Raw genomic sequence first — 25,079 nt, 5'->3', positions numbered from 1 at the left:
CATTCAGAAAGACTGGGAGAACAGCAGTGTGAGCAGCCTCTTCTTCAGCACCCCTGTTATTTTCACTATTAGTTCAGATAGACAGGGCGAACAGCAGTGTTGAGCAGCTTTTCTTACTTCAGCTCCCCTGTTTTCTCAAGTATTGGATCAGATAGACAATGTGGACAGCAGTGTGAGCAGCCTTTTCTTACCTCAGCATACCTGTTATCTCCAGTATTGGATCAGATAGACAGGGCAGACAGCAGTGTGAGCAGCATCTTCTTATCCTAGCACCCCTGTTATCTCCAGTATTAGATCAGATTATCCACTGAGAGCACATCTTCTTATACATGAAGGATGATGGTGAAGCTTCCTACTGCACATGCTCATAGGCTCCTCTCCCAACATCCTATGACAGGTTTGTGTTGGTGTAACAAGACATAACCACTATTGAATTAAAATGTCTTATCTCGCCAGAGAAAATAATTCTGATTTGCTAATTAGAAGTAGGAACATATTGATGATGACATTTCCTTAAGTTATTTATTGTTTTCTATTTCAGGGGACCCCCTTTTAAGTATGGCTCAGCACCACCTATCATATTTGGTTGCTCACAATCTTCAAATAGTTTGGGGAACACTGCTCTATAGGATGAACCCCTCCTCCAGATGGTGCCTCCCATAGAAGAGACTCTCACGACTTTTTGCACTCACTTTGGTGACATGAAAGTACAACCTGTGTCCCTGCATTACTGAGGGAAATGACTTAATTTCCTAATGATTTATGATTAATGCTGCTCAAACCACGGGCAGCATGACTCATAATGTAGCTTGTTGCAATGATTGCAGCCAAATAAGTCTTACTTCAAAACTCTAGGGCTTTTCAGAAAAAAGTATAGATGAAAGATTCGGCAGGACACCATAACCATAGGCCAGACTAGGCCGAATGCTCCGTGCCATATTCCCCTAGCCCCTCCATATGAATGATAGGTCTTTTGCTGTGGGAGAGACCTGTCCATCTACAACAGTGCAGAGAGAAGCTAGCCAGGACCATAGCCAGAAACAAGACTAGTCCGGCTTCTATTGCCACTTTAACTATATTGTCTTTGAAACACTGGAACATTTCAGAGAAGACTATACCTTGCTGCAATCATGCCGCCAGACTCTTGATTCCCGTGGTTTGGGCAGCTTGAATCACATGACTGGGTTCCCTTAAAGAAGGAGGTTATAATTTCATGTACTGTCACTTTTTGATTTTCTCTTGATCGTTATGTCCTCTTTAACGTGCTACTTTAAATCAAAAACATAGATACCGTATATTCCGGCGTATAAGACGACCTGGTGTATAAGACGACCCCCCTACTTTCCTGTTAAAATATAGAGTTTAGGATATATTCACCGTATAAGACTACCCCTTTTCCAACGCATACCAAACACCGGTAAAAATTAAAAAAAAAACAGATTTGAATTTAACATGGTCCTTTTTTAATTTAAATTCTTATGACATGCAGGTATATAGCAGGAAAACTGTCACTCATAAACATATTAAAATAGGGGGGACCCCACGTCATTTTTTGGGGGGGTCCCCCATTCTAATAGCTAGTAAAGGCTAGGTATTCAGCTGGGGGCTGATATTAGTAGCCTGGGAAGCTCCGTGGGTATTACCCCCTTCCCAGACTTCAAACATCTGCCCCAGCCGTCTGCTTAACCTCCGCTAGAGACTATAATGATGGTGGATCCCACGCCAATTTTCTTTTTAAAAAATCCTTTATTTTAACACTAAATGACAATTGAGGGGTTAATAAAGATGCAGTCCCTAAATTATTATTAATTTTGTAATTAATTTTTCCCAAAAATGTTGACGTGGGCTTCGCCATATTTTTGTGTCCAGCCAGGTACAGCAGGCAGGAACGGGCTGCCCCCAGCCACCAGCTGCCTATTTGTACCTGGCCGGACACAACAATATAGGGAAGCCCTTTTTTTTTTAATTATTTCATGAAATAATTAAAAAAAAAAAAAGACGTGGGGCTTCGCCCTATTTTTGTGTCCAGCCAGGTACAACTAGGCAGCTGGGGGCTGGAATCTGCAGCGCAGGGAGGCCCAAGCTTTCTGGCCCCCCCCCCCGCTGCAAATTGCAGTCCGCAGCCACCCCGGAAAATGGCGCGTTCATAGAAGCGCCATCTTCTGGCGCTGTACCCAACTCATCCAGGGCCCTGGTGCGGTGGCTCACTGGGTAATAAAGGGGTTAAGGCCAGCTTGGCATTATCAGCTGCCCCTAAGCCCGAAATTCATGGGGTCACGCCAATATTAGACATGACCGCCATGAATTTCTAGTAAAGTAATTAAAAAAAACAAACACCCAGAATAAAGTCCTTTAATTGAAATAAAGACACAATCCTTTATTGTTCTAAATTAAACCATACTTACCATCACGCCCATTCCAGCTGAAGCCAACGATCTCCTGCAATAAAAGTAAAATAATAAAGCAACCTCATCCTTACCTCTCCATGGTTCCCAGGACCGGTCCAGCTCTGCTACATTCACATGACAGGCTGCACCGCAGCAGAACGCTGCCGTTCAGCTTGCCATGCGGCAGACACTGAGAAGCGCAGGCATGCTTGTGCTCCTCAGTGTCTGACTGTGACGGCATCCAGATGAGCCGAGATCATGTCCAATGAACTCGGCTCACCTCATGCACGTCACTGACAGCGTGGGAAAATTCTCCTGCTCCCCGCATGCGCAGTAGAAGTTTCCCACGCTGTCAGTGACGGACGTCCAGGAGGTGAGCTGAGTTCATTGTCGGCTCATCTGGATGCCGTCACAGCGAGACACTGAGGAGCGCAAGCATGCCTGCGCTTCTCAGTGTCTGCGGGATGACAGGCTGGATGGCAGCGTTCTGCTGCGGTCCAGCCTGTCATCTCGATGTAGCAGAGCTGAAGCTGTCCTGGGAACCATGGAAAGGTAAGGATGAGGTTGCTTTATTATTTTACTTTTATTGCAGGAGATCGTTGGCTTCAGCTGGAATGGGCGTGATGGTAAGTATGGTTTAATTTAGAACAATAAAGAATTGTGTGTTTATTTCAATTAAAGGACTTTATTCTGGGTGTTTGTGTTTTTTTTAACTTTTACTATGGGGTTAGTAATGGGGGTGTCTTATAGACGCCTCTCCATTACTAACCTGGGCTTGATGTCAGCTGGCATTATAAGCTGACATCAACCCCAGCCCTATTACCCCCTGCCACCGCACCAGGGCAGCGTGGAAGAGCGAGGCTAAGTGCCAGAATTGGCGCATCCTATGAATGCGCCATTTCTGGGGCGGCTGACGGCTGGTGTTTCTAGCCTGGGAGGGGGCCAATATTCATGGCTCCCTTCCTGGGCTATTAATATCAGCCCCCAGCTGTCTGCCTAGCCTTTGCTAGCTATTAAATTAGGGGGGACCCCACGTCATTTTTTTGGGGGGGTCCCCCATTTTAATAGCTAGTAAAGGCTATGTATTCAGCTGGGGGCTGATATTAGTAGCCTGGGAAGCTCCGTGGGTATTACCCCCTTCCCAGGCTTCAAACATCTGCCCCAGCCGTCTGCTTAACCTCCGCTAGAGACTAAAATTAAGGGGAACCCCACGCCAATTTTTTTTTAAATAAATCCGTTATTTTAACACTAGATGACAAGTACAGTAACCAGCACTGTCACTGTACTTCATATATATGTGACTGACATGTTTCTATCTATCTAATCTATGTGTGATGCTCTATCTTTCTGTTATAAATTGTCGGGTACCGCTGCTGAATTGCCGGCCGGCTTTTTTAAAGAGACGGTGCATGAAAACACTATTATTTGTTTTAATAAATCCTTTACACTAAATGACAAGTACAGTAAGCAATACTGTCACTGTACTTCATATATATGTGACTGACATGTTTCTATCTATCTATCTAATCTATGTGTGAAGCTCTATTCTTTCTATTCTAAATTGTCGGGTGCAGGTGTATGCCGCTGCTGAATTGCCGGCTTTTCATATATTGTCACAGAAGCGATGCGAACTTCCCTGCTCCGGACACAGCGCAGCGCTTCTGTGACAAGTGAAAGCTGTCGGCACAGAAGCCCTGCGCTGTGTCCGGAGCTGGGAATACGCAGCGATGTGTCAGTTTCAGCACAGAAGCGCTGACTGTCTGGACCTACCGCCGCCGTATTTTAACTCCCTCCACCTTATATTAACTCCGACATGGCAGGGATACGGCCACGGCAGCTTATTAACACCCCCAGAGTATCCCCGCATGTCAATTTCTGAAAGTTCAAAAGCATTACCGGCGTATAAGACGACCCCAGACTAGACAGAAGATTTTTCAGTCTTCAAAAGTCGTCTTATACGCCGGAATATACGGTATATGAAAGGTATTATTATTTGGAGGTTTTTATTTGACTCCTTATTTACCTTTTAGGGTAGTTGCCTTTAATGCACACAAACCTGACAAGAAGAAGAAGAAGCTGTACAAAGATTCCATGACTCTGGCTGCAATGCTTCAGAAGTTTCAGAAGGAGAAAGATGCTATACGAAAAAATGACAATAAACCAAACCCATCAACTGTAACAGTAGTGTCTGTCCCTTCAAAGCCCAACGCAGCTCCTGTTTCCAATGATTTGTCAGAGCTGACACTCGGAAATGACCCTGTCCTTGCTCTCTTTGGCGGTGGCAGTGAGCGAGAGCTTTTGCAGGAGGCCGAGTGTGCACTTGAAATGTTTGGGGACTTTGACCTGGATAAACTTTTGGATTCTGCATCCAATGAAAGTCCGGCTGCTTCTGATCAGGGCGAGAATGGCAATATGGTACAGTTAAGCAATCCAGCCCAGGTACAGACACCAAAACAAGTCCCACCTCTTCCTGAGGGTCTTCCAGTTCAATTGGAAAAAAGAATTGAAGACTTGAGGGCGGTAAGTTTCTAAGACGTTGAATTGCGTGCTAATGTGTTTTCTTTATGTATATTTCAGCAACGTGTGACTGTTTTCTCTTAGGCTGCGAAAATGTTTGATGAAGAAGGTCGGAAGAAATTCTTCACTCAAGAAATGAATAACATTTTGTTAGAGTATGTAAAACTTTATTTTTCACTATTACAATTTGGTTTAGATAATTAAAATGGTGAGAATTTATAAATTGCATCCTCCAAAATGGCATGCGCAATTTTCTCTATTAATACAGATTTCTATGGATATACACCACGTATGTCCTGATGTGATGTACAGTGGGTATGGAAAGTCTTCAGACCCCTTTAAATTTTCCACTTTGTTTCATTGCAGCCATTTGGTAAATTCTAAAAAGTTCATTTTTTTTCTCATTAAAGTACACTCTGCACCCCATCTTGACTGAAAAGAAACAGAAATGTAGAAATTTTTCCAAATTTATTAAAAAAGAAAAACTGAAATATCACATTGTCATAAGTATTCAGACCCTTTGCTCAGTATTGAGTAGAAGCACCCTTTTGAGCTAGTACAACAATGAGTCGTCTTTGGAATGATGCAACTGAAAAACACCGCAATAGCATGATGCTGCAACCACCATGTTTCACTGCTGGGATTGTATTGGACAGGTGATGAGCAGTCCTGGTTTTCTCCACATATACCGCTTAGAATTATCACCAAAAAGTTCTATCTTTGTCTCATCAAACCAGAGAATCTCATTTCTCATAGTCTGGGAGTCCTTCATGTGTTTTTGAGCAAACTGTATGCAGGCTTTCATATGTCTTGCACTGAGGAGAGGCTTCCGTTGGGTCACTCTGCCATAAAGGTCCGACTGGTGGAGGTCTACAGTGATAGTTGACTTTGTGGAACTTTCTCCCATCTCCCTACTGCATGTCTGGAGCTCAGCCACAGTGATCTTGGGGTTCTTCTTTACCTCTCTCACCAAGGCTCTTCTCCAACGATTGCTCAGTTTTGGCTGGACAGCCAGGTCTAGGAAGACTTCTGGTGGTCCCAAACTTCTTCCATGTAAGGATTATGGAGGCCACTGTGCTCTTAGGAACCTTGAGTAATGCAGAAATTGTTTTGTAACCTTGGCCAGATCTGTGCCTTGCCACAATTCTGTCTCTGAGCTCCTTGGGCAGTTCCTTTGAGCTCATGATTCTCATTTTGTCTGACATGCACTGTGAGCTGTGAGGTCTTATATAGACAGGTGTGTGCCTTTCCAAATCAAGTCCTATCAGTTTAATTAAACACATCTGGACTCCAATGAAGGAGTAAAACCATCTCAAGGAGGATCACAAGGAAATATACAGCATGTGATTTAAATGGGTGTCTGAGCAAAGGGTCTGAATACTTATGACCATGTGATATTTCAGTTTTTCTTTTTTAATAAATTTGCAAAAATTTCTACATTTGTTTTTTTTTCAGCAAAGATGGGGTGCCGAGTGCACTTCAGTGAGAAAAAAAATGAACTTTTTAGAATTTACCAAATGGCTACAATGAAGCAGAGAGTGAAAAATTTAAAGGGGTCTGAATACTTTCCGTACCCACTGTACCTTACCACATCAAGACGTGTTATGTACGCCCCAGTAACACAGGCAAAGAAGATGTTTTTCTGCCATCTGCAGAGGGAGTTGGCATAACTGAGCTCCCCTTGTAACTGCTGAGACCGGAGCTCTGATCCCAGCTATTTAACTCCTCAGATGCTGTAGTCAGTAGGTAGCATCTGAGACCTTTCAAAGTTAGAGCACTCCCTGTGTTAAGCCTGGTTCACATAGCATTTGACCCTACATTCAGCGGCTTAAATCATGACCCCCAGAAAACAGGACTCAGGCGTTTGCGCCATCTGAGCAATTGACTATAATGAAACAGTTTGCTCTGTTTTACAGAATTTTTTGAAGTATAGTCTATTGGAGGAAAGCACCCTCCAATATGTGTATACAGCCAAAAATGATGCATGACAGAGCACACTGTGACTTTGCATCATTATAGTCAATGGCTCATCTGCGCATTCGCCTAAATCCCGTTTTGGAGGGTTTGAATGTATGCCCCCATGGAGCCACTGAACGTAGTGGATGCTGTGTGACCCCAGCCTTAGTCCATTGACCCCACACCTTTCCTCCCTGTACACACACTGTGATTGTGGGGTGTCAGTGGGTTGCTGGGACAACCGGAAGCTTAAAAATAATGTAACACAATTTTTGTTCTTGGCTTCCAAGTGTAATATTTCAGCTGCTTATGTCTATAGTCTATGGAAAACGACTACATTCAGCACAAACTTTGATTTTATGACCACAGCCCAGAAAAAATTCGTATTTATTGTGACAAAAAAAGGAAATTATATTTTCATTCATGCGGTCTGATAAAAAAAACACTTTCATGGTAAATAGACAGACAGTCAAAAATCACTCAAAAAGGTTCAGAAATGAGTAGGTTTTCTAGATTTGCGAGTGTACTGCAAATCGCTTTCTTGAAGTAGCCTCCAAATGTAGTCCCCCATCATGTTTTCGTTATACTCTCCTTGGTAACGACGTTCAAAGTCCAATATATCTTGATGAAAGCGCTCGCTTTGCTCCTTTGAGTAAGCTCCCATGTTCTCCTTGAACTTGTCAAGATGAGCGTCAAGGATGTGGACTTTGAGAGACATTCTGCATCCCATTATGGTGTAATTCTTTGAGAGTCTGAACCAACTGCACATAGTTTTCAGCCTTGTGATTACCCAGGAAGCCATGAACCACTGCAACTAAATTGTTCCAAGCTGTTTTCTCTGTCCTGTTCAGCAGCTTGGCGAACTCTACACATTCTATGATCTTCTTGATCTGCTGTCCAACGAAGATACCAGCCTTGACCTTTGCCTCAGACAGCTTTGGAAAGAGATCTTGGAGGTACTTGAAAGCTGCTGACTCCTTGTCAAGAGCCGTGACAAATTGCTTGATGAGGCCTAACTTGATGTGCAGTGGTGGCATCAGTACCTTCAGAGGTTCTATCAGCGGCTCCCACTTGACGTTGCTCTTCCCCACAGAGAACTTGGTCCGCTGTGGCCAGTCCTTTCTGTGATAGTGCGCCTTAGTGTCACAGCTGTCCCAGAGGCCAAGGAAATTTTGTGAAAAATCCTTGAAGGCCCATCAGGAATGACACCATTTTGAAGTCTCCGATGACCTCCCGTCCATAGTCATCCATACTTCAAGGCATTCAGCAACATCTTGACACTGGTGTAGTCCTCTTTGAGATAAACAGAGTGAGCCATAGGGAGAGACGGGGTAGTTGTTTCCGTTGTGAAGCAGCACGACTTTGAGACTCAGGGATGAACTGTCTATGAATAGGCGCAATTCACTCGGGTTAAAGGTGATGCCTATAGCCTCAAAAAGACCGGCCACATTATTGCAGAAGCACAACCCATCTTCCCGTTTGAAAATGTTTGGTGACGCTTTCTCTGATCTGTGACTTGCACGCTTTCATCCAACAAGTTCCACTGCTTGAGCTTGTATGTCAGAAGCTCACCATTGGACTTGGTAAGATGAAGGTCTCTGATCAGATTGTTGACGTCTTTCTGGTTAGGAAAGTAGAATCATAGAATCATAGAATGGTAGAGTTGGAAGGGACCTCCTGGGTCATCTGGTCCAACCCCCTGCTCAAAGCAGGATTCACTAGATCATCTCAGACAGATGTCTGTCCAGCCTCTGTTTGAAGACGTCCATTGAAGGGGAACTCACCACCTCTCGTGGCAGCCTGTTCCACTCATTAATCACCCTAACTGTCAAAAAGTTTTTTCTAATATCTAATCTGTGTCTCCTCCCATTTAGTTTCATCCCATAGCTTCTAGTCTTTCCTTGTGCAAATGAGAATAAAGATGATCCTTCTACAATGTGACAGCCCTTGACATATTTGTAGACAGCTATTAAGTCTCCTCTCAGTCTTCTTTTTTGCAAGCTAAACATTCCCAAATCCTGCAACCGTTCCTCATAGGACATGGTTTGCAGACCAGTCACCATTCTGGTCGCTCTTCTCTGAACTTGCTCCAGTTTGTCTATGTCTTTTTTAAAATGTGGTGCCCAAAACTGTACACAGTATTCCAGATGAGGTCTGACCAAAGAGGAGTAAAGACCGATAATGACTTCACGTGATCTAGACTGTATGCTTCTGTTAATACATCCCAGAATTGTATTTGCCTTTTTTTGCTGCTGCATCACACTGTTGACTCATGTTCAGTCTATGATCTATTAGTATACCTAAGTCTTTTTCACATGTACTGTTGCTTAGCTCTATTCCTCCCATTCTGTATATGCTTTTTTCATTTTTATTGCCCAGATGTAGTACTTTGCATTTTTCCCTGTTAAAAACCATTCTGTTGGTTGTTGCCCACTGCTCCAGTTTATTTAGGTCTTTTTGAATCCTCTCTCTCTCTTCTCTAGTATTAGCTATCCCTCCTAGCTTTGTGTCATCAGCAAATTTAATCAGTTTACCCTCAATTCCTTCATCTAAATCATTGATAAAGATGTTGAACAATACAGGTCCCAGGACGGAGCCCTGTGGTACCCCACTTGAGACATTCATCCAGCTGGATGTGAAGCCATTTACAACCACCCTTTGAGTCCAATCACTAAGCCAGTTATGAATCCACCTAACAGTTGCCTGGTCCATTGCATACTTGGTCATTTTTTCAATAAGGATGGTGTGAGATACTTTGTCAAATGCTTTGCTGAAGTCAAGATATACTATATCTACAGCATTTCCCTGATCCACCCAGTCAGTGATTCTGTCATAGAAGGAAATTAAGTTAGTCTGACATGACTTGTTAGTTACAAACCCATGCTGACTCTGGTTAATCACTTCATTCTTATCCATGTACTTACATACATGTTGTTTAATAATTAGTTCAAATATCTTTCCTGGTATAGAAGTCAGACTCACCGGCCTATAGTTCCCTGGGTCCACCTTCTTCCCCTTTTTGAAGATAGGAACAACATTTGCTCTTCTCCAGTCTTCTGGGACTTCTCCTGTTCTCCAAGAATTTTCAAAGATTATGGAGAGTGGTTCTAAAATTTCTTCTACGATCTCCTTCAGTACTCTGGGGTGTAATTCATCTGGACCTGGAGACTTGAACTCAATTATGTTAGCTAAATATTCCCTCACAATCTTTCTGTTTACAGATAACTTGGATTCCTCTATTCCTTTAAAAGGACAGTGAAGATCAGTTGATGTTACATTTTCTTTCTGAGAGAACAGATGCAAAATAGGAATTAAAAAGTTCGGCCTTCTCAACATCCTCTCTTACCATTTCCCCATTTTCATCCTGTAAAAATCTTATAGCATCTTTGACTTTTCTTTTACTTTTGACATACCCCCAAAATCCTTTTTTATTGCTTTTGACATCTCTTGCAAGCCTTAATTCATTGTCAGCTTTAGCTAACCTGATACGTGCCCTACAGGATCTGCAGACTGCATTATAATCTTCTTTAGTTATGCCTCCCTCTTTCCATTTAATAAACATTTCTTTCTTTCTTTTTAGCATGTGTTTAAGTTCTGTGTTCATCCATCCTGGTTTCCTTAAATGCTTCCCATTCTTCCTACTTTTCGGGATTGTTAACGATTGTGCTTTGAGAATCTCATTTTTAAAAATTTCCCATCCTTCCTGGACATTTTTGTCCTTAAGGACATCCAGCCATTGGATCCCTCCTATTCTCTTTCTGAGTCTCTTAAAATCTGCCTTTCTAAAATCTAACCTTGAAGTCTGAGTCTTCACATGTCTTCCTCTTCTAGTTATCCAAAATTCTATAATAGCATGATCGCTGCCTCCTAGGGTCCCAGCCACCTTTACCTCCTCAACCATTTCCTCCCTGTTTATAAGGATTAGATCCAAAGTAGCAGATCCCCTTGTTTTCTCCCCTACCTTTTGGAAGATAAAGTTGTCAGCAAGAGAGGATAAGAATTTGCTTGACCTGTTAGTTTTACTTGAGAGAGATTCCCAACAAATGTCTGGATAGTTGAAATCTCCCATGACCACTACGTCATATTTTTTGGAGAACTTGGTCATTTGATACATAAAGAGTTCATCCATATCTTCAGCTTGCCCAGGTTGCCTGTAGTAAATGCCTACAATGGTGTGCTTTCCGTTGTTCTCTCCTTGTATTCTTACCCAAACAGTTTCCACAGAACTCCCAGTCTCTGAAGCTTCAATCTCTGTGCAGATATACGCTTTTCTAACATACAATGCGACACCTCCTCCTCGTTTATCAAGTCTGTTTCTTGCAAATAAGTTGTATCCTTTTAGCCCTTTATTCCAATCAAGTATGGCCTTCTCTCCTAAATTGCATCTGTGAAAATGTAATCTTGATCTCCAATATCTTCCTCGCTGTCTGACTTGCTGCTTTTTCCTGAAGATGGCTGATCCCTCTTAGGGGGAGTTGGAGCAGGCAGCTCAGGTCAGTGTGGTACTGGGGCAATGGAAGAAGGAATGTCAAGATAAACTATTTGAGGCGCATTCTTGCCTGTGCAACTTTTGGCAGGATCCACCATGCAGAAGTAGCAGTTGCTTGAGTGGTCTGTCGGTTGCTGCCAAATTCGCGGGATAGTAAACTTCATGGCTCTCTTTTCTCCCCTGTACCAACCTGTAACATAGCAGATATAATTAGTTATATAAATTTAAAAGCAGGAAATTTTACACATTAGTTAATACATATTTTACTATAGTGCATTGACATGTGAAAGTTTTGTCAATTGCAACTCCTTAAACTGTAGTAGATCTAAATCATTGAAATTCTACAAAATAAAGCACGGCCATCTAAACGAGCCGCAATTGTTCACCTTGCCTTCAAGAGTTTTCTTGTAATATTCGCATGTGAAATGAGGTGCCCAGGACTTGTCTTGATCCCCGACAGGCATGCCAAAATATGCCTTGTAGGTCTCGCACATTTTACAACATGCTTTCATGGAATATTTTCTCGCTCTTGTCTTAATAAATTGTCCACACGCATAGCAAAATGCATCTGCTGGGCACAAACAACCTCTTGATGCCATCTAAAACAATTTCCCAGGGGAGCATTGCGGCTTAAGTCTCCTCATCTTGACATGCTTAACGTGTCACACTCAGCAAGGAGAAAAGTTACCCCTTGGATATGAGATCCCATAGGAAGGCAACCTGAGTGTGTGCACCATCTTGCTGTTTTGAGGCATATTGGGAACTATTCAATCTTTTTTTTTTTTTCTTCTACCAGATACCTATACGCGTGGTTGGGTAATCTGTTAGTTTTGGTGAGACACTGTTGTATGAATCCAGCTTTACAGAATATACCGCTTCAGATCCGATTTATTGCTGCCCATATATATGCCTACTTGCCTTTTCGAGTATACCTGCCTCATATACTAATCTACCCTACTTGTCTCCCCCTTGGGGGATATATTGCTTTTTTAATGTGTTACTACTAAAATTCTGTGTTTTAGTGGCCACAGTTATATGTTAGTATTTTATTATTTAATCTACACAATCAGTGCAGTAAAAAGCATGAAGAGCAATGGCAGAATTTATTCATTCTGCCTCATATAAATAGCACAAAAGTTAGCAAAAAGTCACAGGGATGCCAAAATGGTACCAATAAAAATCTACAGCTCATTCTGTACAAAACAAGCCCTCACAGCACAAAAAGTCTCAATATGTCAAATTATTTAAAAATATATATACCGTATATTCCGGCGTATAAGACGACCTGGTGTATAAGACGACCCCCCTACTTTCCTGTTAAAATATAGAGTTTAGGATATATTCACCGTATAAGACTACCCCTTTTCCAACGCATACCAAACACCGGTAAAAATTAAAAAAAAACAGATTTGAATTTAACATGGTCCTTTTTTAATTTAAATTCTTATGACATGCAGGTATATAGCAGGAAAACTGTCACTCATAAACATATTAAAATAGGGGGGACCCCACGTCATTTTTTGGGGGGGTCCCCCATTCTAATAGCTAGTAAAGGCTAGGTATTCAGCTGGGGGCTGATATTAGTAGCCTGGGAAGCTCCGTGGGTATTACCCCCTTCCCAGACTTCAAACATCTGCCCCAGCCGTCTGCTTAACCTCTGCTAGAGACTATAATGATGGTGGATCCCACGCCAATTTTCTTTTTAAAAAATCCTTTATTTTAACACTAAATGACAATTGAGGGGTTAATAAAGATGCAGTCCCTAAATTATTAATTTTGTAATTAATTTTTCCCAAAAATGTTGACGTGGGGCTTCGCCATATTTTTGTGTCCAGCCAGGTACAGCAGGCAGGAACGGGCTGCCCCCAACCACCAGCTGCCTATTTGTACCTGGCCGGACACAACAATATAGGGAAGCCCTTTTTTTTTTAATTATTTCATGAAATAATTAAAAAAAAAAGTACGTGGGGCTTCGCCCTATTTTTGTGTCCAGCCAGGTACAACTAGGCAGCTGGGGGCTGGAATCTGCAGCGCAGGGAGGCCCAAGCTTTCTGGGCCCCCCCTGCTGCAAATTGCAGTCCGCAGCCACCCCGGAAAATGGCGCGTTCATAGAAGCGCCATCTTCTGGCGCTGTACCCAACTCATCCAGGGCCCTGGTGCGGTGGCTCACTGGGTAATAAAGGGGTTAGGGCCAGCTTGGCATTATCAGCTGGCCCTAAGCCCGAAATTCATGGGGTCACGCCAATATTAGACATGACCGCCATGAATTTCTAGTAAAGTAATTAAAAAAAACACAACACCCAGAATAAAGTCCTTTAATTGAAATAAAGACACAATTTTTTAATGTTCTAAATTAAACCATACTTACCATCACGCCCATTCCAGCTGAAGCCAACGATCTCCTGCAATAAAAGTAAAATAATAAAGCAACCTCATCCTTACCTCTCCATGGTTCCCAGGACCGGTCCAGCTCTGCTACATTCACATGACAGGCTGGACCGCAGCAGAACGCTGCCGTTCAGCTTGCCATGCGGCAGACACTGAGAAGCGCAGGCATGCTTGTGCTCCTCAGTGTCTGACTGTGACGGCATCCAGATGAGCCGAGATCATGTCCAATGAACTCGGCTCACCTCATGCACGTCACTGACAGCGTGGGAAAATTCTCCTGCTCCCCGCATGCGCAGTAGAAGTTTCCCACGCTGTCCGTGACGGACGTCCAGGAGGTGAGCTGAGTTCATTGTCGGCTCATCTGGATGCCGTCACAGCGAGACACTGAGGAGCGCAAGCATGCCTGCGCTTCTCAGTGTCTGCGGGATGACAGGCTGGATGGCAGCGTTCTGCTGCGGTCCAGCCTGTCATCTCGATGTAGCAGAGCTGAAGCTGTCCTGGGAACCATGGAGAGGTAAGGATGAGGTTGGTTTATTATTTTACTTTTATTGCAGGAGATCGTTGGCTTCAGCTGGAATGGGCGTGATGGTAAGTATGGTTTAATTTAGAACAATAAAGAATTGTGTCTTTATTTCAATTAAAGGACTTTATTCTGGGTGTTTGTGTTTTTTTTAACTTTGACTATGGGGTTAGTAATGGGGGTGTCTTATAGACGCCTCTCCATTACTAACCTGGGCTTGATGTCAGCTGGCATTATAAGCTGACATCAACCCCAGCCCTATTACCCCCTGCCACCGCACCAGGGCAGCGTGGAAGAGCGAGGCTAAGTGCCAGAATTGGCGCATCCTATGGATGCGCCATTTCTGGGGCGGCTGACGGCTGGTGTTTCTAGCCTGGGAGGGGGCCAATATTCATGGCTCCCTTCCTGGGCTATTAATATCAGCCCCCAGCTGTCTGCCTAGCCTTTGCTAGCTATTAAATTAGGGGGACCCCACGTCATTTTTTTGGGGGGGTTCCCCATTTTAATAGCTAGTAAAGACTAGGTATTCAGCTGGGGGCTGATATTAGTAGCCTGGGAAGCTCCGTGGGTATTACCCCCTTCCCAGGCTTCAAACATCTGCCCCAGCTGTCTGCTTAACCTCCGCTAGAGCCTAAAATTAAGGGGAACCCCACGCCAATTTTTTTAATAATAAATCCTTTATTTTAATACTAAATGACAAGTACAGTAACCAACACTATCACTGTACTTCATATATATGTGACTGACACGTTTCTATCTATCTAATCTATGTGTGAAGCTCTATTCTGTCTGTTATAAATTGTCGGGTACCGCTGCTGAATTGCCGGCCGGCTTTTTTAAAGAGACAGTGCATGAAAACACTATTATTTGTTTTAATAAATTCTTTACACTAAATGACAAGTACAGTAAGCAATACTGTCACTGTACTTCATATATATGTGACTGACATGTTTCTATCTATCTAATCTATGTGTGAAGCTCTATTCTTTCTATTCTAAATTGTCGGGTGCCGGCTTATGCCGCTGCTGAATTGCCGGCTTTTCATATATTGTCACAGAAGCGATGCGAACTTCCCAGCTCCGGACACAGCGCAGCGCTTCTGTGACAAGTGAAAGCTGTCGGCACAGAAGCCCTGCGCTGTGTCCGGAGCTGGGAATACGCAGCGATGTGTCCGTTTCAGCACAGAAGCGCTGACTGTCTGGACGTACCGCCGCGGTATTTTAACTCCCTCCACCTTATATTAACTCCCACATGGCAGGGATACGGCCATGGCAGCTTATTAACACCCCCAGAGTATCCCCGCATGTCAATTTCTGAAAGTTCAAAAGCATTACCGGCGTATAAGACGGCCCCAGACTAGACAGAAGATTTTTCAGTCTTCAAAAGTCGTCTTATACGCCGGAATATACGGTATATATTATTTTTTGTGCAAAAGTAGTGAAACATTGAAAAAATTCTATAAATCGCTGTAATATAGACCCACAGAAAAAGTTAACATGCCAATAAAACCAATTGGTGTGCAAAAAAAATAATTTTAAGATTTTTTTTTTTCATTCGTCCAAAGACTAATACTAAGTCGTACATACCACATAATGGTACCAATGGTACAGTTTTATCATGCAAAAATCCCTCACATGGCTCTGTTGCTGGAACATAAGGCCGGGGATTCAGACGAGTGCATTTGAAATCTTGCTCTTTACTTTAAATCCAGAAAAAAAATGACAATTTTTCACCTGGATTGACATTAGTATACTATTCATGTGTCTATATGTGATATTCTTAACTCAAATTCTTATGTACGAAGGCAAGGGGTAAAAGTGCAACACAGCTTCCTAATACATGTTAATTACAAGAAAAGGTTACAAAGCCTTTTCCTGCTTTTTGACCACTGATAATCCTACCAATCTTATCATACTATTTAGCTAGCCAATATGTTCTAAAAGTAAATACTTTAACCCCTTAGTAACAAGGCCAATTTTGACCTTAATGACCAGGCCAAATTTTTGAAATTTGACCAGTGTCCCTTTGTGGTAATAACTCTGGAAAGCTTCAATGGATCGAACTGATTGTTTTTTCGTGACATATTGTACTTAATAACAGTGATTAAAATTTGTCTGATATGACTTGCGTTATTTGTGAAAATATTGGAAAATTGGCGAAAGTTTCACAATTTTCAAACTTAATTTTTATGCTCTTAAACCAGAGAGTTATGTCACTCAAAATAGTTAATATATAACATTTCCCATATGTCTACTTTACATCAGCACAATTTTTGAAACCTCTGTTTGTTAGGGAGTTAGAAGGGTTAAAAGTTGATCAGCAATTTCTAATATTTTTCAACAAAATTTTCAAAACCATTTTTTGGGAACCACATCATATTTGAAGTGACTTTAGGGGGCGTATATGACAGAAAATAACCAAAAGTGACACCATTCTAAAAACTGCACCCATCAAAGTCCTCAAAACCTTATTCAAGAACCTAATTAACCCTTCAGGTATTTCACTGGAACTAAAGCAATGTTAAAGGAAAAAAATGAACATTTTGCTTTTTTTTTTCACAAAAATTTTACTCCAGCCCCAGATTTTTTTTGTCACAAGGGTAACAGGAGAAAATGAATCCCAAAATTTGTTGTGCAATTTCTCCCATGCACGCCGATACCCCATATGTGGGGTAAAACTACTGTTTGGGCGCACAGCAGGGTTCAGAAGGAAAGGAGCGCCATTTGACTTTTTGAATGCAAAAGTAGCTGTAATCGAGAACGGACGCCATGTCGTGTTTGGAAGGCCCCTGATGTGCTTAAACAGTAGAAGAAAAACCCTCCTCCTCCGCACAAGTGACCCCATTTTGGAAACTAGACCCCTCAAGGAATGTATCTAGATGTGTGGTGAGCACCCTGAACTCAGGTGCTGAACAGAAGTTTATAACGTAGAGCTGTGAAAATAAAAAATCAACATTTTTCCTCAAAAATGTACTTTTAGCCCCAATTTTTTTTATTTTTAAAAGGGTAACAGAAGCAATTGCACAACAAATTTTGGGGTCCATTTTCTACTGAGAACGCCGCCCCCCCCCCCCACCATATGTATGGGAAAACTATTGTTTTGGCGCACGTCAGGGCTCGGAAAGGAAGGAGTGATTTTTTGGAACCCAGACTTTGATGGAATGGTCTGCTGGTATCGTGTCGCGTTTGGAGAGCCCCTGATGTGCCTAAACAGTGGAAAGCCCCCACAAGTTACCCTATTTTGGAAACCACACCCCTCAAGGATTTTATCCAGGTGTATAGTGAGCATTTTGAACCCACAGATACTACACAGAATTTGATAACATTAGGTTGTCGTATTGAAAATTTTAATTTTTTTTCACTGAACTGTTTTAGTCCCAAATTTGTAATTTTCACAATGGATAATAGGAGAAAACGGATCCCATAATTTGTTATGCAATTTCTCCTGCTGCGATGATACCCCACCCTCCCCATATGTCGTCAAAAATTTCTGTTTGGGCACATGGCAGGGCTAGGAAAGGAAAGAGCGCGATTTGTCTGGAATATATTGTGAATGCCATGTCGCATTTGGAGAGTGTCATGGAAAAATATTAAAAATCTCTGAAGTGACTCTCCCCCCTCCCTCATTCCCTTTGGCATTTGCAAGGAAACAGGAGCTAGCAATCTATAGCTGCCTTTATGTAAAGTGGCAGGGTAAAAAGAGTAGTGCCAACCCTATTTAACATGCAAGAGCTTCTTATAGGACAAAGACCATGAGGATGTGTATTGTGCATAGTCAAAGAGTTATACAATTGACAGGTAATTGAGAGAGGAGATGTCTTTTCAGAGAGTTGAACAAACATGGAGACATGTGTTGACACATAAACACAGAAGTGGAAGAAACCTTTTGTCCCTAGGAAATACATGGTCAGTTAAAGGGGAAATATTTTACATTTACACTTGACACCTTTTTGTATTTGTAAGAGAAATGTTACACCGGCAACAGAAATACGTCTCCGAAAGGAAATATGGAATATTGGAATTTATGTAAATCTGATATTAATGAGACATACAGTTTTAGCACCGGGGCTAGCCAAGGAAAAGGATACATATTTTCTCATAACTTGTAGCCCCTGCCAGTGAGCCATGGATCCACAGTGGCCAGAGAACTGACAACAGCTAAAATCCAGATTAAAAAATATATAGCATACATCTCCAACTTCTGCGATCATCCAGAGAGGAGTTATATATATATGTGTATGCAGGGACCCCATTCACTGAAACAGCCAATCAAAGCACTCTCCTTCTGTGAAACTGAATAGTCTCTACGATAGGTATAGTAAGTTCTTCTGTTAATCCCTTTTCTGTAGCTGTATATGCTGTATTGTTTTGTCCCCTTTGTAAAATCTTTTGTAACTTTGTTCATAAACACTGCCTCCCCTTGGATTAAATATAAAATGTAATAGTTTTGTAAACTGCACCCCGAAGCCATACGCTACCCGAAACTGCATCCAGTCGGGCAGAAAACGATTGGTGGCAGTTAATAATCTTTCTGGGGTTATCATGGAGTTAGAAGTGATCGTAAGGCAGTATATACACATATTCCATGTGTTGGAATTCGGAGGTGTATTTCATACGCTCACGGTTAGTTTCCCGATAACTGGCCTGTTAATGCGAACAGCCTGCCGCCTTCTCCATTGATCGTCGGCCAATCGTGTAATTGTCCGGATGATGGGGGGCAGCAGAAAGCTGTTCGCTCCAAAGATCACAGTGGGTGGTTCTGCGTGACTCCCGGCCTGTGATATTGTGGATAATTTTGATATTTGGGATATATATCCCTGACAGAGAGCCCATGACATGCGAAAACAGCAGAAATACCTCACAAGTGACCCCATTTTGGAAACTAGACCCCTCCAGGATCTAGGGGAGTACTGAGCATTTTAACCAACAGGTGATTCACAAAACTTTATAACTTCTAGATGTGAAAACAAAAAAATGAAAAATTTTCCACTAAAATACTGTTTTAGCACCAAATTTATAATTTACACGAGGGGTAATAGAAGAAATTGGACCCCATAGTTTGTTATGCAATTTTTACCGAGCACAGTGATGCCCCTTATGTGATTGTACACTACTGTTTGAGCACACAGCAGGGGTCAGATGGCAAGGAGCGCTACTTTGCTTTTAGAACGCAGATTTCGTTTAAATAGTTTGTGGGTTCCATTAGCCGAGCCCCTGAGGTGCCAGAATAGCAGAAACTTCCCCGGGTGACCCCATATTGGAAACTTTATCGCCTAAGGAATTAATCTAGGGATGTACGGAGTATTTTGAGCCCATAGGTGCCTCACAGAATTCAGTAACATTGAGACGTGGAAATATTAAATTTGTGTGGCAAAATGTAATTTGTGTATCTGCCAAGTTTGCAGCAAATACAAAAGGGTTAATAGGTGAAACTGAACCTCATAATTTATTGCGCAAATTCTCCTGAATGCATTAATGCCCCATATGTCATCAGAAATTACTTTTAGGCCACACGTCAGGGCCGAGAAGGAAGCAGCACTATTTGGCTTTTGGAGCACAGATTTTGCTAGAATTGTTTGTGGTGACATTTGCGGAGCCCCCAAGGTGTCAGAACAGCAGAAAAAAACTAAAGTGACCCCATTGTAGAAATTACACCTCTAAATGAATTAATCTACGACTGCAGTGACTATTTTGTAACATCCATGCCAGGCTTTTTTTTCTGGAGAATATGCCAGTTTAGTGCCCATACATTGGGCCCCTATACTGTGTAGTGCTCCCATACATTAAGCCCAGCTTGTGCTTCTGGAGACATGCACCCTGTAAATTAACTGCTCTCTCCCCACTACAATAATGCCAAACATGTGGCCGCTTACTACGGTTTAGGCACAGTGGGGCTCAGAAGGAGGGGGGGGGGGGGGGGCATTTGGATTTGGGAGCACAGAATTCACTGGATTTTATTTGAGGGGGCGGGAGCCATGTCTCTTTTCCAGAGTCTTTGTTCTACCAGTAATGTGTGACTCCCTATAGTTCCAGTGACAGATGACTGACCTGAGTAGGTGCTGCTTTTGTGCAGGATAAATTAGGTTTTTTGGCAATCAATAGAAGAAAAATGAAAAGCTACACCTCAGAAGCGCATGTCTTAGCACGAAACGGCTGTTGTCCCTCTCTCGTCTCCCCGCACTCCCTGCTAGCCACTGATTTTATGAATGTTATGAAATAAAGGACAAATCTTTTATCGGTACGGTGAGTGCAGCTTTTCATTTTTCTAATATTGATTGTCATTAATTCTATTTACAAAGCTTTGCACCACTAATACTGCAATTGCCGAAACTGTGCCTAAAAAACAGGTCTGCCTTTTCTGCCATACAGGTGGTGCAGGTTTTTCTCCTTTGTAAATTAGGTTTTTTATTGGTAACATTTTGGGGTACATAATATTTTTTGATTGCTTCCAGAATAAAGCTGGGATCAATATTTTGGGTTCTATGCTGAGCGTTTACATCGGAATTTTTGTGTAAATCCCACAAAAATACGATTAAAACTAAACCCCCGATGGAACCACCTACCATAATGAGGCAGATGGAGACACTTTGGGCTCCGTTTGGCTCTGCTCCGATAGTATCCATCTTTTTAGGCGTGCACATATCTGTGGTCACCCACACTTGTGCTCTAAAAAGACGCCTAAAATGATGGAACACTGCTGGAACACAGACCAGTCCAAAGTGCCTCAATCTGCCTCATAAGTGAATGCTTCCATCGGGGGTTTTGTCTGAATCACTGGTTTAGAGAATTTACACTGAAGCCCCCAACATAAGCGCTCAGCGGAGAGTGCAGGATAAATGTGAGCCGAGTCTTGTTCCAATTTGTGGGAGGTAGAATGAGCAAATAAAAATGACTATTCTTGTACTGCTGTGTATTTTTGTACGGTTTACCATGCGGTATAAGTGATTAGGCGGATTTATTCTTCTGGTTGGTGTAATTACAGCGATACCAGATTTATATTGTTTGTTTTTTTGGGGTTTTGCTGCAATCACACAGTATCCCAATCACACAGTGTTTCTTTATAAAAAGTAGTTTTTTTCGTCGCCATATTCTGAGAGTTGTAACTTTATTTGTTGGCGAACTGCGCTGTTTGATGGCTTATTTTTTGCGGGACGAGTTGCAGATTCTTTTGATACCATTTTTGGGTGGGGCACATACTATTTTTTGATCGCTTTTTATTCAGATTTTTCAGACCGAGAATGAACAACAAACAGCAATTCAGTTATTGTTTTGTTTTGTGCTGTAAATGTGATTAAGACGGATTTGTCTGTTGGGTCGGTACGATTACAGCGGTACTAGAGTTATATTGATTTTTATTTGCTATTTTAACACACTAAAAACATTTAAAAAAATAATTTGTTTTTACATCACCGTATTCTGACAGCTGTAACTTTTTTATTTTTTTTGCCGAATTAGCCATATTAGGGCTTGTTTTCTGTAGGATGGTTTGGCGTTTTCTTTTATACCATTTTTTTTTACATACGACTTTGTTTGCTTATTATTCACTTTTTTGTGAGCAAGTATGATGAAAAGGCGACATTTTTACAGTGTTTATTTTAATTTTTTTTACGGCGTTCACTATACGGAATAACTAACGTGCCAGTTTTATAAAGTGGGTCGTTCCAAACGCGGCAATACCAATTATGTGTACCTTTTTTTTTTTGGTTTATTTTCGTTTTATCACAAAGGCTACCGTTTTGTGTCGTGAAACGGATTTCAGTGATTTGTGTGCATTTTTTTTCTACCTTTTTTTACATATTTTATTTTACTTTTTTTTCCACTTAGTCTCACTGTGGTACATGTATAATTTTCAGTTTGATCACTGGTCTCCTATACTGCAGTGCATGAGACTGTCAGTGAGTCTGTGAGCTTATAGCTGGATCGCAGACCACCGTACCCTTAAATCATCACATGACCTCAGAGTACCATGGTAACCATCGAGACCCACAATTCTCATCGCGGGGGTCCAATGGTTACTAAGGGGGGGGTCTTACGATTACCACTGGTAATCACTTAAATACCACTGTCGCGATTGACAGCAGTGTTTAAAGGGTTAATCGGCCCTGAAGCACTTCAAAACCGGCCAGGGCCGATACTGCAGGGTGTCAGCTGTCATACAGCTGACACCTGCCGGAAATTCGGCTTTGGAGTGGCGGTATTCTATTCCTCAGCAGTGTTAAAAAGCAGTGCTGAGGAATAGGTACTCTTAACGACCACCGTTAAATGGCTTATTAGCGGTTGTTAAGGGGTTAAAGATGTTGGCGCACGCTTTCATATCACAACCACTATGTGGCTAATAAAAAAAAAAAAAAAATGAATATTTGCAATTTTCATGCTGTTTAAAATACCAGTCAAGTGAAGATTTATTGTATTTACTGACAAGTATATGGCAATGTGCAGGTTAAGCTCCGGAGCTGAATGCTGCTGGTCATGCATGCCCAGTCACTCTCCTGACAGCCTGTTCTGTTTACTGCAAAGCAGCCTATAGAAATAACTTTTTGCGCTACTGACTGTTTTGTTAGGTAGGATATAGGACACAATGAAAACATATTGCCATCATACTCTCTCATTCCATGGTCATGGGCTAAGGGTCCAGTTAAACCCCTTCCTGACATCAGCCATACGTGTACAACTTTTAAGGGGTTTTCCCCAAGAACAAAAGTTAATTTTAATTAATAGATCTTGGAATAATAATATCTTCCACAATTGGATGTGTTTTGAAAGAAAATGTCCCTGTGCTGAGATAATCTTATAAATGTGCTCCTGCTGTGTACTTCGTAATGGCTGTGTGACCTTGCAGGGACATGAGTTTGATCATACCACAGCTCCTGGGCAGAGTATACAGACAGGACAGCAGGGTATCACAGCTTTAACCCCCTAAATGCTGCAATCGCAGCATTGAGCGAGCAGAGGGACAAAAGCCCCTCTGCTCTTGGATCGGAGGCCCCATGACGTCATCGTTGCCATGGTGACCCGATGTCATCATGATGACATCCGGGTCACCAGGCACTAGCAAGGTAGTGTGATCATGCGCAGTGCATGATCACAAATAATATGACTGGCGTCATGTTCACAGATAAACTCCAGTCATATCAAATACATTTTTACCACTATCATGAAGTACAATATGTCACGGAAAAACAATCTCAGAATCAGGGGGATCCGTTGAAGCGTTTCAGAGTGATTACCTCATAAAGTGACAGTGGTCAGAATTGTAAAAATTGGCCTGGTCATTAACATGCAAACAGCCTTCGGTGGGTAAAGGGGTTAAGTTTGGTGCGGGGAATCGGGAGCTTAAGGCCCTGCACCATACCCTCAGATGCCAGATGTGTAAGGCTAAGTTCACACGTTGAGTACTTGGTGCGGGTTTGATGCTGCATATTTGTACGTGTTTTACAGTTCCAGCAGAGTGTTGGATGTTTTTCACGCTCATGCCCACTCTGTTGTTTTTACCGCCATGTAAACTGTTTTGTGGCACTTTTTTTTTCTATATCCGCAGTGTGTCAATATCTCTCATGATGAGTGTGTTTTATTTGCAGATTTTCTCCTTGAGGAAAAAGTGCTGATAAAAAAATCTTGTTTTTCTGCGAGTGTAGGGGATTTACTTTGAGGTGGTCTGTAGTCAAAAATGATCAGAAAGGAGCTCAGAAAAAAAGATAAATAAGAGTTAGAAACTCCCTATTAGACTGTCAGTCTGAGCACACGGACTATTCTCAGATAGCTTTCTGCTGCCAGCATTAGACACTGCAATGCAGAGGTTATAGAAGGCCAACAGTGCAACATTTTTAATGAAACATAATCACAAAAATGGATTTTAACCAATAGTAATATGAAAAAAGAAAAGTAACAAAAGGTGGGCATCTCCATTAAGATGCACAATTGCAGGTGTAAGGGTAAGTGCACAGACGTGTTTTTTTCTGCAACAAATCTGCTGATAACTTTTATCTGGCAGGAGATTAGATGCGTCAAAAACGCGCGTATTTGCTTCGTATTTTGGTGTGTATTTTTGACCACCCACTACTTCCTATGGGTGAAAAACATAGCAAAATACCCGACAAAATACGCGCGTTTCTGCTGAAAAAACGCTGAAAGAAGTGACCGGTCCCTTCTTTCAGCAACATGTGGGAACAGTGAATTCTGGTTTCTCGTAGCCTGTGCTGGTACTGCCAGATGCTGCTGAAAAATTACATAAAAATCTGCAGCAAAACACAATGTGTGTGCACATACCCTAAGTATCCGAAGGGGACTTTAAAACTTTTTAAAAATGTTAAACTAAAAATTTGAATCCCTGGGAAACTTTTCCCTTACTAAAAATGAAGACGACATTAAAAAAAGAAACATATTTTGTACAGGCAAGTTCGGAAAATTCCAATGTCTGAAAATATAAAATAATTTAACCTGTTCTCAAAATGCTGTAAAGAAAGAAAAATAAACGCCAGAATTGCATATTTTCAGTTGCCTCACCTTTTCAGATAATGGAGAAGGGGTTAAAATGATTTTCCCTAAATTAATATTTATAACCTATCCACGTAATAGGTAACGAATGTTTGATCAGAGGCACTTGAAAAAAAAACCACTGATCTTTATAACCGTTTCGACTCCTCCATTTTTTCTATAACCAGACTCCTTCATAACTGCCCAATAGTTAAACCAATAAGATTAAAACATTGGTATCGCTGTATTTTTTAATAAATGGGGGCCTTTGATTGATAAAACATATTTATATTATTGATCTTTCTGAACTTGTCCATGTTCCTATGAAAGTTCATAAATTAATATGATTC

The 25,079-nt window shown here is 41.7% G+C and overlaps 1 protein-coding gene across 2 annotated transcripts in view; it reads left to right on the top strand.

The window, feature by feature from the left end:
• Positions 1–25,079, top strand: part of UBN2 (ubinuclein 2) — an 80,616-nt gene that overhangs the window by 30,352 nt on the left and 25,185 nt on the right. For both annotated transcript variants that reach the window (XM_073644172.1, XM_073644171.1), the window contains 2 exons: positions 4,418–4,907; positions 4,989–5,059. In XM_073644172.1, coding sequence (XP_073500273.1) covers positions 4,418–4,907; positions 4,989–5,059 — 561 coding nt within the window. The remainder of the gene's footprint in view (positions 1–4,417; positions 4,908–4,988; positions 5,060–25,079) is intronic.

This window comes from Phyllobates terribilis, unplaced genomic scaffold, assembly GCF_046119375.1.
Source record: "Phyllobates terribilis strain yellow unplaced genomic scaffold, ASM4611937v1 Scaffold_8__6_contigs__length_399053987, whole genome shotgun sequence".
Taxonomy (NCBI): Eukaryota; Metazoa; Chordata; class Amphibia; order Anura; family Dendrobatidae; genus Phyllobates; species Phyllobates terribilis.
This window is presented reverse-complemented; position numbering and strand designations above follow the sequence as displayed.